This window comes from Phoxinus phoxinus, assembly GCF_949152265.1.
Source record: "Phoxinus phoxinus genome assembly, chromosome: 4".
NCBI lineage: Eukaryota > Metazoa > Chordata > Actinopteri > Cypriniformes > Leuciscidae > Phoxinus > Phoxinus phoxinus.
The window spans coordinates 25,169,681-25,186,513 of record NC_136879.1 but is presented as its reverse complement, the minus strand read 5'-3'; the positions used below and the strand labels follow the sequence as shown (position 1 = coordinate 25,186,513).

The following is a 16,833-nucleotide window of genomic DNA, read 5'->3' as shown; positions in this document are numbered from 1 at the left end:
TCGACTGAACACTTGTGAGGCGCGCAGGCGCGGGCGCGACAACGATACGAAATGAGCGTAGTTGTCTTCCGCTTAAAGCGTAGTTGTCTTGTGCTGGAGGCGGTCTATATGCAAACGCTGGTACGTCACTTCGTACCGTGACGTCACTTCTTACCATGGATCCAGAACGAGCTGTATTTAGAGCTTGATTAAATAAATGATTCGTTTATAATGGGGAAGATGTCTTAAGCTATGAAACTTGCAGGACGTTTTAATGGTACAAAGACCTCTTATATACCAAAAGATCAAGGCAAATTTGGTTTCTCATGTCATGACCCCTTTAAAGTCCGATTTCCATTTGCTTATAATAAGTATTCTTTGCAAATACACAACAAATCCTATTAGAATAATTACAGAACATTTTATAATAGAAACCTGATTGTGACATCACGTAGTAATCATTCAGTCGTCCGTAATAAAGCTTTACACTCAATGGGCCTCATTCATGAAACATTCGTAAATATACGAGTAAATATGTGAGTGATCTGCGCGTAAAGAGACCTTCCCGAAAATTCTTCTCCTGATTCACAAATACTTCGTAAACGTCAGATGTGATAGTGAAACGTGTGTGTGTGTGTTATGAATTCCAATCTGTCGTAAATGGGACGCGCGTTCACGCTCATTCTCAATTACCATAAATCCCGCCCATTAAATCCGACTGACAACTATATATGGGCATCATACTATGACACCAAACGAAGGATTTCAACATGTCTTCTTAAAAGCGAATGAAAAATAAAAAATTCTCATTATCAGATAATATTTTATTATCAGAAGTTCATTCAAAACGCCACATAACAGGGCCGGATTAACCATTGGGCAATTGCCCAGGGGCCCAGGACATCTAAGGGGCCCTGGGCACCGTCAAATATTATGTCAAATATTATGATTAAAATGTCTCCACGATCTGCTTTTGAATAAATATCGTAGGATCGTGCATTCTATCAGTTTGCAGTTCTGGCGCCTCCGTCTCAACATAGCCTACTGTACAGCGCGACGTATATTCACATGAAATGCAGAGGAACGGGACACTGTAGTTTATAAAAATTAATTATTTGCATGTGCTTTAAAGCCTTGCCGGTTAAACATGTCATTCGCTGCTGATGCGCTGTTCTAACGGGCTCTTTTCTGAGCGCAATAACGTTACACCCGCCGACGCGCACATGCACTAAAAGCCTACAGCGCCTGTTATTTCAAGCGTACATAGTGGCGTATCAGGTCCTAAAAAAAGCAAGCTTGGCAGATATTACAGATGCAGTTACTGGAGTTTCATCTGTTAATCGAACAGTCCCAGAAGTGAAGAGAAAATGGTTCGACATGAAGCTCGACTGCAAAAAACGAGTTCACTTCGAAAAAATATAGCCGAGCCGTATTGAGCAATTAATTATGTGATTAAAGTGTTCCGTTTGCAGATGCTATTACTGGCTCTTATAATAAAAGTAAAAAGAAAAAACTTATGTAATTAATATAATAGCTATTTTTTCAAAATGCTGTGTAAATATGTCCCCGATTAAGGTGAATTAAAATGCAGCCTTATTAATGAGCAAAACGTTCGGATGTTAAACGCACTATTTACACGTGGTTGGGAGCAGGTGTAGATTTCTTTCGTACCAACTAACATTTGGAAAATACGAACATTTTAATGAATCCGAAAATTTACGCCAGAACCACTTTACACACGATTTACACAAGAATTCGTTCTGCTCGTGTTTCATGAATGAGGCCCAATTATTTTAGGCTATACACATTTATACCATTTTGTATCTGTACTTTTATTAGATATAAGACTTGCTGTCATTTTCTATATTCTGATTGCCTGCAGCCACTTTGTTCAACAGTAAATTTAGAAAGGTTTGCAATAATTCACAGAAATCCTGCTTGACTTAAGCCATAATTAATGTTGACAGCAATTATGCATGTGTCCGATGTTTTAACACACTTCACAAGCAATTTTGCAGATTAACCAGTTTTGCTCTACCACCCACAATAATTTCAAGCAATTACATATGTCAATGCATGACACATGCATGATATGGAATCTATCACCATACTCAATAAACAAATAAATAAAACAGGTAATAACTTTAAAGAAATAGTCACATAACATAGGCACAATTGCGAGAAATAAAGTTGCAATTTAAAGATAAAAAAATTGCAATGGCAAGATGTAAAATCAGTCATATTACAAAATACACAGTCACATTAAGATATTTAAAGTTATATTGTCAGAAATAAAATCACAATGAAGATAAATAAAGTTCAATTGTGACATATAAAGTTACAATTACTCTCAGATCATGATTAGCTATCACTGTAGAAATAATGTGAATCTTATTGAATGTTCGCATGGTTTAATCAAAATGAATTGGACTGCACTTAAAATCGTATTGGTAGTACATCAAATGCATTACATTTACATTTAAATTATTTTAAGGACAGTAGTTTGAAAGGAGCCAGTGTCAGTTTAACAATAAGCTGCTTTATTTGAGGGTTTGAGCATATGACAAAAAAAGCCTTTAAGCAACAACAAAATAATTCAATTTTATTATTTACAATGTACAATCAACTAACACTTATAAAAGAGGATTTTTAGACCAGGCATTTGCTGTAATATACAGCATAATTTTTAACCTGAGAAATGTATCCAAAAATACTCTTAATGTACACTATTATATTAAGAGATTTCTAATGCTTTTCAACATAACTAGCATGAGAAAAGTTAGTGCATACTCAGAAACTGCTGGTATCCATGACATTGAAGGTAACTCAGAGCCAGAGACGGGTTAGTAGAGTCTGCATAAGTTTCCATGTGGTTCTGATGACAGGTGACCCTTGTCCCATGTTGATATCCAGGTCCACCACTGTAGCAATCACTGCTTTGGTCCTCCCAGTGGTGACCAAAGTGTCCCTGACTGTTGGTTGCGCAGTGGTTGTAGTGTTGAGATGGTGTCGAGCTTGATGAGTCCTGATACATCTCTGTAGAGACCGTGAGCTCCGGCTGATGGGGAGTGTAGTTATCTATTGGTTCCTGGAAACTTCCGGTCTTCCTACACAGGGAACTGTTCTCTTCCGGCTGCCGGTAGCACTCCATATGCGTACACAGAGGTGCGTGTGGTTCTGTGGCCGAGTGTGTCCTCAGATACAAAGACAAAGTTGAAATGTGATGGATGGCACGGCGGAGCGTGGAGATCTTGGACAGGCGCTTTCCGCTAAGATCATGTTTGAGGACAGTGCGCAACGCGTTGAAGGCCTGGTTGTAGTCCAGGATGCGCTTCCGTTCTCGGACGTTTGCAGCGACTCTCCGTGCTTTGGACCTCTTGGGCCGAGTACGGCTCTTAACTGCTTTGACGTCCTCCGTGTCACTTGGGCCGGATGACATTGAGGGCTCTGAACGAAGCTTTCCGGGGCTTTCGTCGTCACAGTCGTCATCCTGACCTAAAGGACAATCTTCCATCTCATCCTCTGAAACTTCAGACTCTGTACTGGTGCTGCCCAAACTCATTGTTGTTGACTTGTGTCTACTTCAAAACACAAACCTTGGCTTTGGTATGAGAGATGAGAACTCTTACGGTCCGTGTGAACTACAAACAGTTATTTTTTGCAAAACATCCACATGTTGAAATCTTCTCCTCACCTACCAGTTCAGATCTGTCAGTCTCAGAGAGGGTGAGAGGGGTTTTTAAACGCAATCTGTAGATGTGTCACGTGAGCAAAGGTGTATTCTGTGTTTTTACAAGTGCCCTCCAGGCAAGCGTAGACATCAGTCAACAGGCTTTGACACACCTCCTCAACACACAGGATCTGATCTTTCCAACTGTACCATGCCGAAAACGAGGAATGACAATTGCAGAGTTGACAGATGCACGTAACTGCGGTGTGTGAAAACGAGGCGTTTTATGTTTGGTTTTGACAGTTAAGTATTGATATTGCAGACATGATTCTTCCTTGTAAATATTGTGGAATCACAGTTCATTCATTATTGTAAAATGCAAAAACAACTCTCAGAGGGATACGCTCTTAAAAAATAAAGGTTCTTTATTGGCATATAGTTCCCTGATGAAACGTTAACATCCATAAGCTTTCAATTGCACAAAAGGTTCTTTATATTAAAAAAAAGGTTCTTCGGATTATTAAAATGTTCTTCACACTAAGACAAAATATGTTTCTTTTTAAAAGGTTCTTTGGAGAACCCAAAATGGTTCTTCTATATGGCATCCCTGTGAAAACCTCCTTTTGGAACCTTACTTTTTATTATCCATTAATACAAATGAATGAATGACACTGGGATGTGCAAAATATTTGTGAGAACTACATCTTTAGGAAAAAGGGTTCTAAAAAGAACAAGATGCCGGTTTTTCAGTTTGCAAACAGTTACCATTTAAAGTTAAAATCTAGAGAGTATGTTGACAGTTTGTGTAGTTGTATGGTTGAGCTCGAGAAATCCAGTCAAAAGCTATTTAGGAAAAAATAGGACTGGACAGTTTTACAGATTTAAAAAAAAAAAAAAGGCGGGAATAAAGAACCCTAATCCCCAACACAAAGAACAATTTCTGCATAAAAGGGTTCTTCAACAGAAAATGTTTCTAAATAACTACAACAAGGAAAGAACCTCTACAGAAGACTGTAACTATGAAAGTGCTGAGAAGCCTGTAGTATAGAATTCCCAATTCTGAATCATTCAAACATTGATCATTCATAATGCATGAATGACAACAGAGTAAAAGAATTTCATTGCTAGTTTTCCTTCACCTTTATCCAGATAGATTGTCTAAGCCGTGTCCTGGGTGTTGAGAGAAAAATGGGAACATTTATGACAAATTACAGGTTTATCAGATAAGCCTCTTTTACCAATTTGCCTTTACACCTCTTCTCTGCCAGAGGGATGGAAAAACACTTATCATGTGTCACATAAACTCGGTATCTCTGTATGGTCACAATTAGCTGTTGTGTATTAAGCGATTACTGGCCTTCCTGGGCTGCAACGAGGGACAGTGTAATTTGGTTGTCTGCAAAGTCGTAAATCTAATGTGCGCTTCCTACGGGCAAGAACAGACAGTAGCCACCTCACTTCAAAGCTGGGGAAAAGGAACACAGATATTTTACAATTATTACCTGTGATGACTGTGAGTTAAGGGCTTTGGTGCTGTTGCCTTTTTATTCTCACTCACAAACGGCTTGTGTATCCCCTACTTGAACTCTCAGGTTTGTTCTGTTTGCACTGAAAGTGGATAATACTGTGACATTTTAACTAACTGACCACCTTCTATCATTCAGTATTTTGAGCCATCCGTTTTAAAACCATCCAACTTTGTGATCCCTACCAAATTGTTTCTATTTTTTCCTTTTAGATGCATTTACATTTTAATTTACAGTCCCACTCAGTGAGGAATATTGCACAAATCAATCTACAGGTTCGATGATAATGAACTAGTAGCCTACAAAGTCCCAAACTGAGGAAGCCACTAGACAGACCGGTCATAATGGCAAAAGCGTTCCATCTTCTCTTGGGCTGTGCCTATTTAACAGGTAACAAGCCTCCAGTCAAACCAATGGCTCAAGAATGCCTTCTAACAGCTAAGATCATATCAGCAGTGGGTGGTGGTGCAATAACCTTTAAACAAGAAATAAGGCACCATTTCGGACATTGCTTCCTTCCTGTCCAGCTTTTACTGCCTAGTTATGACTTCAGCCATCTATGTTCAGGGGTTGAACTGTCATTTTACAAACAAATAGATTAGCTCATATTAGACCAAAACTATACTGTGACAAAGTCATTTTCCAACCAAGTTGTTAATGTAGCACAATTTTAGCTGAACAATTACCTGTACAAGTCTATTCAAACCTTCATAAAGACCAATCTTATTGCACCTTAATCGGCATTGTTAAATTGTAAGAAAAAAAGAAAAAGAAAAAAAGCACTTGAAGTTATACAAACCCTTAGTTGCTGAGAGAGGTTAGTCAAGCCATTTAATTGTATAACTGTAAAACGACTGTTTTTGGCCGATAGATGTGTTGACTTGATGATGCCCCTCATGGGCGTGGGGTGTTTTCCAGATTTGCAGTGAAAGGCAAATCAGTTTTTGTTAGTGGAAAATATAGTTGCTTAAGTAGGAATTACAACATCCTCTTCCTTTTCTTGTTGTGCAATTATAATCCAAAATGCAGGTTTGTTTAAACACAGGGCTCTGTATTGTGTCATACTGCATTTGCTCTATAATTTGAAATTAGTTGTAAAATGCCACAACCTTTGCATGCTAATTATAGGCTGCTTTGGGATTTTACACTCGAACAGGAATAAAATCAATGAGAATTTGGGTGTTGGGCAACTCTGTTGACCTGGTAAACATAACACTTCTGGGTAGAAAACACCAAGGTTAGAAAAGACGAAAACAGGACTACCACAGCCAGACAGAGGGAGCGTGGGAATGTCAGTGTAATTGTTTTTGCCGCTTTTTCTCAATGGTTATGAGAGAAAAAATGAGGGGTCATGAACACAGAAAGGAGAGACCGATGTGCATGGTAATTAAGGGGTTTGTTTGCAAGGTTTGGGAACTAAAACACTTAAAATAACCAGATTTTTTTCTTTTGCAGGTAATACACGAAATAACAAAATCACAGGCATTTTACCTAGATCTAAAATGCTTATTGAATTAAAAAAGTTACATTTCATCAATGTCCACTTTTTCTCCCGATATCTAAACTGTCAGCCAAAAAAGTCATTTATGTAACTGCTTTGAACTGTTGATGGTCGAGTCAAAGGTTAAAGAGCACCCTTGAGCTGGACACTTAACCTGAACTGCCCCTCAAAACAATAAGAATGGATTCCCAGCTCATCAAATCCATTATTAGCAAAGCAGGTTGGGCAATATTCAGAACTGAATTGAGAATTTAAACCGCATTGAATTGAGGTCCTTTTAAACCGCAATTTAAATTGATTTTGAATTAAGTTAGCAGAATATAATTTAAACATAAGGAAATACAATAACTGTATAACTGTAATAACTATAAAAGCAAAGTCTGAATGCTGGCATGATAGAAAAAAACCGCCCCGATATTTAAAGGTTTAAAGACTTTGTCCAGAAAGACATAGATAGATAGATATACTTTTTAGCCATCGTCAACAAATTTACGGAATTTCCTTTCATCCTAAAACACAACGCAATGCGAAATTCAAAATACGGGTGAAAAACCTGTGAAAAATCAATACATTCATATTAATGGCCCTTTTTTTAAGAGTGGGGTGTTCGATTCAACTCAAGCAATAAATAAATAACAATACACTCAAATTAAAAAAGGAGACCATTTTTCAGTTCTGAATTTTTCACAACCCTGTAGTGAAGCAGTATTCGCACCAGTTCACAAAATAAATGTGCGTTTCATTTTCTCTACGACCTTGAATTTATATTTAGTCAGTTGTTCCACTCCATGACTCTTATTCTCTGCACTCCACAACCAGCAGTGTGTGATTCATTTGTAATGGAAACATTTGCACACTTAAATCACCTACTGCCCCAGACTAACTCATGTAGTCCAACACACAAAGACTGGTGATTTACAAGAATTGTTGGCAGATTAATTGTCTTGTCCTGAGAACTTCAAGCATGCTCTTAAAACCCATCCCCATAGTCTTTTTTTTTTTTGACGAATGGTTAGACACTAGTAATTATCAGTCGCCATGTATAAATCAATGTCATTTTAGATAGCCGTGCACTTGCTGGGCTGAGAACTAGAGATAGCTCGGCCATAACTGTGAATTGTCTAAAGATTTGTAAATCTTAAGCCTGAAGTTAGATAATGAGAAGCTGCTTTCTGGCAGTTATTAGAAGTCAGTGACACAATTATTTGGATACATGGTTTTAAAGGGGTGGTGAGGCTTGAGAAGTATGCAGGGAAATTAGAGGTCCACGTGGAAAACATGAATTTGTTACAACATTCTTTGGAACAATTTTTTTGCTGTATGTCACTGTAGGCTACCGGCCACTAATGCTTTAATGAAAGCGCTAGTATTTGTGTTATCCTATTTTTTAATTTGTTCAAGCCTTTCACAACCAGTGTTGATAATATACACTGTTATACACATGAAAACATTTTGTTAACTGACATAAAAATAAAAACTATAACTGGGAAAAACTGAGGCTAAGCTTTAACCCTCAGGTGCTCTTCGGTCACTTTTAACCAGAAAATGTTGTTTTGAATTAAAAAAAAAAAAATCACAGCTTCATCCAAATGGTACGAAACTTGGTGACTTATGGTATTTGGAATGTAAACACACAAAAAAAATGATTCGAGCAGGCTAAGTGGTCAAAAAAATAATAGTCACACTTGTGCTCTTCGGTCAAAAATGACCAACCATATATAGGAAATGAATGGGAAATTGTCAAAAACAGAAACATTCTGATAATTTTTGGGTGTACGATCTACAAATTGGCCACAATGCAGGAAAAAAAGTGTTTAGCAATGAAAGGGTGAAAACATCAAGAGTCCAAAACAGACCCACACACACACACCAATAAATTGTGATCGAAAATGTTCTGTTTTGAATGTTTAAAAATCACAGCTTCTTGGAATGTTACGAAACTTGATGATTTTATAGCATTTGGAATGTGAAAAAAATAAATAAATTGAGGGCATCATTCGAGCAGGCTAAGTGGTCATAAAAGTGCTCTTCAGTCAAAAATGACCGACCATAGGAAATTAATAGGAAATTGACAAAAAAAAAATATGAAATCTGAGAGCTGTCTCACTCCTATAGTCTGCTGTAATTTCATCTGCCGACTGCCGGTGTTCTGACGATTTGTGCTGCCTTGTTTACAAACATTCTGAAATGCCGTATTAATTTTCTTCCGTGTGGGCCTCTGATGCGAGTTCACGACAGCGCCATGACGCATGTGCGAGAACTGAGAAGAAGACGCTCATGATCATTTGATGGGAAAATGTGAAAGGTAAACATTGGTAAGGCACTTTTACGTTTTCTCGTAGATTTCTCACGATTCGGACATCCAGGAAATGCACAATTTAGAACCATTTTAAACACTACATCGAGACCCATCTTCTCAGTTCTCGCGCATGTAGTAGCGCTCTCTAACCCTGACCTAACAGTCTACTAATACTCTAATTAGTTATTTGACATGTAGTTGCAAAAGTAAAACCAAATACCGGTACTACAACTAAGATAACTAAAAATAAGATAAGAATCAAAATCTGCTAGGAGTAATATGAAACAACAGTTTTGTTTTGTTTCACTATTATTTACAACAGAATCTGCATTTTTGGTGGGTTTTAATAAAATATTTTTGTTATAAGAGAGATGTGCATCAAACCCACTCATTTCATGTTAAAATTTAACTTGATTCTCAAAAGTCAACGAATTTTCTCTGATTAACATGTCATTTATTTAAGCCACGAAATAAACTATACGCAAAAACATTTTGAACGTCTCTCCATGTTTTATCATTGTTTCACCCCTCACGCACGTTATCACGTCTGTCAAAAAAGCCTGGCAGTCGTTTGGACTATTAGAACTAAAAACATTAACATAAACACACTCATGGGCATCAATCACTTCACTGATACTTGCTGGCTAAGAAATAAATTATTATTATCTTAAAGGGGTGGTAAAGTATGATTTCACTTTTCTCACTTTAGTTAGTGTGTAATGTTGCTGTTTGAGCATAAACAACATCTGCAAAGTTACAACGCTCAAAGTTCAAAGCAAAGGAAGATATTTGCTTTTAAAGAAAGGACTACAAAAACGGCTGGTAGGGACTACACGACATTCCTCCCGGGTTAGTAACATCAGCAAGTCTAAAATGTACATAAACCGGCCCCGGGAACACGCAGTCCATGTTGAGAAGAGGAAAAGTTGTTGTATAAGAGTACATACATTTGTGAGTCAGCTCAAATTTTAGCATCCATCTTTTCACATGCAATAGAAGTCACTCTGTGTGCATCTCACAACAGTTCCTATACGAGCGATTTATAGATTAACATGACAGAATATGCTAATTGAAGATACTTAACTCCACATCAGCAACATAAATTCATCAACTAACCATTCAGAGATGTCCTGTTGCACTCTACATGTTGTCACTTCTTCTTGAGTCTCTCCATCTTTGTCTGACTCCGTTATTATTAAAGACAGAACAGTTTCTGTCATTTTAGTGTGTCTGCCTGAGGTAATCACAGCTGCTAACACACAGAGCCATTAACGGCTCTGCTAAGACACATGGGCCGTTTCTCAATATGCGTTCTTGTCTGTACTTGTGTTCTTGTGGACTTGTGAAACGTCATCAGTCGCTGCCCAAGTACTGTCCCAATTCAAAAGTTCACATCTAGCCAAGTCCAGTTCAAATCCCCGGATGTGTTCTTGATCCGCCCTTTTACCGAGGATGCATGTAGAGGTGACTTGTGCAGACTTGAGACAGACAGGTATCCCAAAATGCATCTCGTCCCACCAGCAAGCGTCAATGGCAGAGGAGTAATATCAAACTACTACTGTTATCGTGTCACGAAATGAAATGTAATTCTAAGAGTGTTTCAGTCGAGAATGTAGTTGTTTAAAGCTCAAATCTGTGGTTTATTTATAAAGATAGCGCCTATTTAAAAAATGTATCTGACGTTTTCGGAGTTGTGAGATCCAGGCGATCACCGGGCGCTCAGCGCTCATTAACCCCGACTGGACCAGCTTTTCCTCGGCTAGTGCTTCTGATGTCTGCCGCTGGCTCTGGCTCTGGTGTCTCTAGTCTAGAGGTTAAACATGAGATATAATTCGTCTTCTCTTGTGTATATCTAACGGGCGATCTTTGGTCTCATTAATCTATAATTTGTTCCATGGCAAATCGTTTTGGCTGAGGGCAAAGTGAAGTTTCATAATTTTATATATTTAGGCTATTTTAAGCTGACTTATGTTTCACTGAATTGTTTGCTTTATTTATTTTTATTTACTTATACTTTTATACTGGATATCAGATCATTAAAACGGACATTTAACAAAAAGAGTCAGGGTTGTGTAATTTTATTTTAGGCTATATATTTTAAAATATATATAATATTTTTTATATTTATTTTATTATAGCATTCTCTTCACTGTACATGTATAATAAAATAAAATGACACAACCCCGTCTGTTTTTTAAATGTCAGTTTTAATGTTCAATAATGTTTAATATTTTTAAAATGAAAGCAAAAAGAAGCAGGGTTGCGTTTTATTTCGTGTTGTTATGCAGTGAAGATAATCAATGAACACGTTGCCTGAACCATATTTGTGTGGCCATTTAATGTGTTTAAGATTTTTTTTTTTTATGAAAAGATGCAGAGTGTTGTTTTATACCATATTTCGTTTTATTGTTGCCTAAAATATACATAAAGAGATAACCGGAGTAGCCAGAGCGTGTTGAGTGACGCGATCAAGAACGCCGCTGTCCCATTTGCAGAATAACCGGACTTGCGTCCTCTCGTCCTCGGGAGTTCGTTCTCCTAAGTCGAACTTGGCAAGTCTGAACTACCAAGGACGCAAGTCCGAAGTTTGCGTACTTGGTATTGAGAAACGGCCATGAGCTCTTGAAACCCCGCCCTCTGCAGCAGCTCATTTGCATTTAAAGGACCAGGCACAAAACGGTGCGTTTTTGGAAACCCTCAAAAAGTGACAACTTTAACATGCTATATAAAAATATCTGTGGGGTATTTTGTGCTAAAACTTCACTCACACATACTCTGGGGACATCAGAGATTAATTTTACATCTTGTGAAAATTGCATTTTACCACCCCTTTAAGATCCATCTGTTTTTAAATCCACATCTATTGAATAACACAACATTGATGTCTGTCAAAAAATAACGTGCACAGTACACTGTAGTATTTACGAGAGGTAGAGGTTCAGGGAGTGCACACATTTCCTGGAAAACCCACAATACTGGATGTTTTGAATGAGTTTTTGCTTTCCGAAAAGAGGGTGAAAATTGTGGCCTGAGCGACTTCACTGTGACGTCTGTCAGAGACAATAACGTGCATAATACATAACACACACGAGTATTCATCTGTTCTTCACTTGCTGAAATTGAATCGGACTGATCAGGGAACTGAGTGAAATACTTCACACTGCATGCTGAAGAGAATAAACGCCAATCCAATTGAAAAACTTTGCTGGGTTAGCGAACATCATTCAACGCGTTGGTTTTGACGGACATTTTTATGCACGAACAACGCATTCTGATTCTGACGTTCCTGATTTTAATATTTTCAGTCTTATTCTTGACTGATGGTTTTTTTTCTTCATAATTTTGGCAGTAGATGAACTGTTAAATGGTTGATCTTGAGACGAGTCCCATCAATTTTACACATATGATGTTATATATTGTAAACTTGACAAGTTATTTTTATAAAATGTAGTTTGAGCACTATCTTCTCAGTTGTTTAAAAGACTAAGGCAATTATCAAAGTTTGATCAAATGTAGTTTTACACGAGTTGCTACATTTAATTAGCCCTCAGAAGATTTTGACTCATAAATAAAAATAAAATAAACTGACATCTAAACTAGAAAGCTCAGAAAAAAAGCTAAAACTAAACTGAAAAAACAACAAAACAATCTAAACTATAATAACCCTGCCCACAACTAACTGCAAGTCTATCTATAGGACCAAGGATTGAAACAGATGCAATTTACAAAATTTCATCCGCTCATATGCATTCCTGAAGCTTTAAGAAATATCACAATCGTTCCTTTACATTACAGTGCATTAATTTCAACAAAACAAAAGCCTTAGCAAGGCATCCAACCTTTCTCAGTTTGTTTTGATATGCTGTTCATTCAGGGGGTTCCCAAACTATATGCTACAATCGCTGCAGGCGCATGTAACGGTGTAATGGAAATGTCTGGGACCTTCTTGGCCCTTCATTGAAGCCCTTGTAAAAGAGTACAACAGTACATTGTTGACACATGCCTCTTGATCGGCACTCACCCTTGTAAGTTGGCATGGTTGCCTGAGGTTTGATGAGGTTGTGTTAAAGATGGGTGTTGTGTCTTGTCAGGGGAGGATGGGCTGATCTCTCTTCGTTCCCTGACTCACCATCCACAGCGCTGGCTGCTTGTGCTCCATCTACAGATCAGATGTAAAATGAAGAGAAAAAATGAATCACTCCCAGACGGAGTTAGAAAAAGGAACCAATCCGAACTAAATAAACAAGCTTTCATTCAGTCTTCTACCAAGACAGAGCTGTATGAATATATTTAAAAAGGCATTAAGGCACAATTCGTCAAAGACCCAACAATATTTGTAATATGTAATGCCAGGTTTATTAGACAACTTTGAAGCAAGAGAAGAGTTAAAACAATAGTGTGTGTGTGTGTGTGTGTGTGTGTGTGTGTGTGTGTGTGTGTGTGTGTGTGTGTGTGTGTGTGTGTGCGTGTGTGTGTGTGTGTGTTGTAGCCTATCGCTTTCTAACAAGCCTTGTTTTTTTTAACGTTCTGCTGTAAAACGAAATCTTGCTCATCAAAATAAATGCGCATGAAGACAATACTACCTGGATTAAGATGAAAGTTGTCTCAGTCAGAACTGCTATATTTGTGATGGGCTTGTCTCCATGGTGACAGTCAGCGGGTGCAAGAGTCAAACTGACTTTTTACAGCCTGCACCTCATTTTTTCCACATTTAACATCAAGTAAACAACCCTAATGATTTCCCTTTCAGGTTTACCAAAGCCAGCGCAGACTACAAAAGTCTGCCACAGACATTATAATTATAGAATCATGTTTGCATTGATTCATACTGCAGCAAATGCTTAATATTCACATTTGTTTTTGAGAAGGTACCAGAACATTCCAGAAGAGTGAAATATGAGCTGTTAATGATACTAACTGGAGTTCAGATGAAAGCGTGTTGACAAGACACAGGGGATATGAAATCACTCGTGGCCTTTCAGGGGTAAGATGCCATGCTCAAGGCTAGTCGCCCTGATACCTGTATAACAGCATTACAGAGACAGAGGACTAGCATTATTTGAGCCAGCTCTCTGCAATTAAAAGAGCCAGTCTTTCACTCAAGGTTTGCTAGATTAATAGAGCCGAGTCATGTGATTTATGCTCTGGCTGGAGTCTGTTTTGACAGAACTTAAAATGCGATGACATGGCCTGTAGGTAATATTTGTTATGGTCTAGGAATGTAAGCCGTAACCTTTTTCTCATAGTTCCGACTGCCCTGAAGATATGTGCATTATAGTTAGGTTTAAAACAATTGTACCTACCTAAAACATTTCATCTTTAAGCATAATCAAATTTTTCAAGTATAAAGTTTACTGCGCATCTAGATGAAAAGTTGTGCATTATTTGTTTTCTTTGAAACTTATACAACACATAACCTATTATTTTCAGCTGGGATAGTCCAAGAGACATTCCGACATGCTCAGCCATAAAAGAGTCTTTTGAATAGACTATTAAAACTGCTTTTAAAGTCACATCAGTGTCTGACAAACATGGAGTTGATTACACAAGCATTACACAAGCAGTGCAGGAGGGCACGAGAGCATTTTTAACCTATATGTAAAAGAAGTGAAAATACAGTTTACAGAGATTACGAAAGGGACATTTTGGTTTCACCTTATGAGGAACTTACAAAGTCACTTTTTTTAGTGCTTTCGACAAGTACTAAAAGTGTGCAGGAGTTCAAACGTTCCCAGATGAGTTCACAGAGGCTGTTGTCCATGTCACTCTATCCTGATAAATCTGACCCCATCAAAGGATTTGGACATTCTAAACATAGTTAAGGAATTTCCCCTGCTTTATTATAATGAATGGGATAACACTCAAACATTTTAAAACCATGTCGGTTTTATGATTCCATGTTCTTAAAACTTATTGTATATAATATATGTATGACTACACTAAAGATACCGATTGTAACAGTGTTTGTCTGCCCCCCTCTGGTTAATTTCAGAGAATGCATGGAATGCAGGCTTGTACTAGTACACTATGATGGAAAAACATATACACTACAATTTATTATAAAGTAAATTGTGAGACTATCTGAATTCAAGAGGTTATTTTGATAAAAGTTTGGGGTTAGTAAGATTTTTTTTATGTATCTTATTCTGCACCTAGGCTGCATTTACTTGTTCAAAAAAAAACAGTAAAACATATGTAATTTTTTTATAGGCTATTTTAACATTTCTTATTATCATAGTTGTGCTGCTTAATATTTTTGTGGAAACTGATACTTTTTTTCTGGATTCTTTGAATAGAACGTTTTTTAAACAATGTAAAAGTCTTTAGAATCACTTTTGATCAGTTTAATACATCCTCACTAAATAAAAGTATTGATTTCTTTAAATAAAAAATCCTAACCCCAAACATTTGAGTAAGTGTAACATTTGGTTTAGAGTGTAATAGACAGTAATAAACAAAAACAGATTCACTCAACACAATTTTCACATCTAAGCAAGAACTATCAGCAGAGACTCTCTTTAAATCTCAAAGGTGATCACGTCCTCATTCCAATTAACTGTCAGCATATCCTCAAGAACGAAAGGAACTTGCCCCAGATCTGCAATCTACCCCCACTCTGCTAAACGAGAGCTAGTCCAAAGTGCAACATTCTAGAAGGATACCCATGACTATCTGTGGTTTATTCTATTCCCTTGACCTCTTCAAGTTTAAATAGACATGCAATTGCTTTTGATAAGCACTCTGAGGTCAGAAGTTGAATGTTCAGTATAAGATATGTGCAAGTGTCGGCCAAACTACCAAATGTACCAAAACTGTACACCTTACAACAGTGTTGGTGTTTCATTTGTGAACAAATTTGTACTTTAAAATGAATATTTTAAGTTCCACGCATTTACCCCTTCACTGAACGAGTCATTGCTTATGTCGCCCACACACTACATGATTTAAGCCATGATTTTACAGTCGCCGACAGTAATTGGAGACCGCAGACGAAAGCCCGAAATTGGGTGCAAATCAGTGCTTGTTCACACAGGTGATGATCAACAAAAGACAGTTGTGTGGTGTGAAAAGAACAGCAATCCGACAATTTTGAAAGTCATGTAGTGTATTGGCGGTCCTAAAGGAAAATGAAAGAAAATGGAAGAAAATGAAAATTCTGTCCTTGATTATTACCCTCATGTCGTTCAAAACCCATAAGGCTTTCATTCATCTCTGGAACACAAATGAAGATCTTTTTAATGAAATCTGAGCAATTTCTGTCCCTCCATTTACAGATCCGCAACTACCACTTCGCCTTCAAAAAGTAAAATTAAAAAATAAAAGTCTAAATTAAATCTGTTCATTATATAAAGTGAATAACAGAAAATGTGGACTAAACCGCATGGATAGATTTAAGGTCTCTTTATGACCTTTTTGAAGTGGTAGTTGTGTAGCTTTTAATAGAGTACAGTAAGCTGTCCGATTTAATTAAAAAGATCTTCATTTGTGTTCCGAAGATAAATGAAAAATTATTACGGGTTTGGAATGACATGAGGGTGAGTAATTAATCACAGAATTTTTCTTTTTGGGTGAACTATCCCTTAAAGGGGCTATGTGAAGTTTTCAGCGGCATCTAGCGGTGATGTTTCAGATTGCAAACCAATATGTTTACAAGCGAGTTATTATGTGGAGTTTGTGTTGGAGTCTGTGTTGTGCTGGTCGTTTCTTAGTATTAGACTCCATGTCATAAAGTTGCAGTGTCGTAGCTCGCTGTTGAGTGCAAAGTCAGTCGACGAGGCAAGAGGCTCGGGAGAACGCATGCAGGTCTCAGTCACGTCACTGGATTTCACGGCAAATCCGTAGTACCCCAGAGTGTCTG

General features: G+C 37.5%; 1 protein-coding gene across 1 annotated transcript; it reads right to left on the bottom strand.

Annotated features, from left to right (window-relative positions):
* Positions 1–2,758: 2,758 nt before the first annotated feature.
* LOC306996930 (uncharacterized protein) lies at positions 2,759–3,672 on the bottom strand (the record flags this gene model as incomplete). Its single annotated transcript, XM_079609883.1, has 1 exon — positions 2,759–3,672. The coding sequence occupies exon 1, from the start codon at positions 3,539–3,541 to the stop codon at positions 2,759–2,761; it is 783 nt and encodes a 260-aa protein (XP_079466009.1). The 5' UTR covers positions 3,542–3,672.
* Between the last annotated feature and the right edge of the window lie 13,161 nt (positions 3,673–16,833).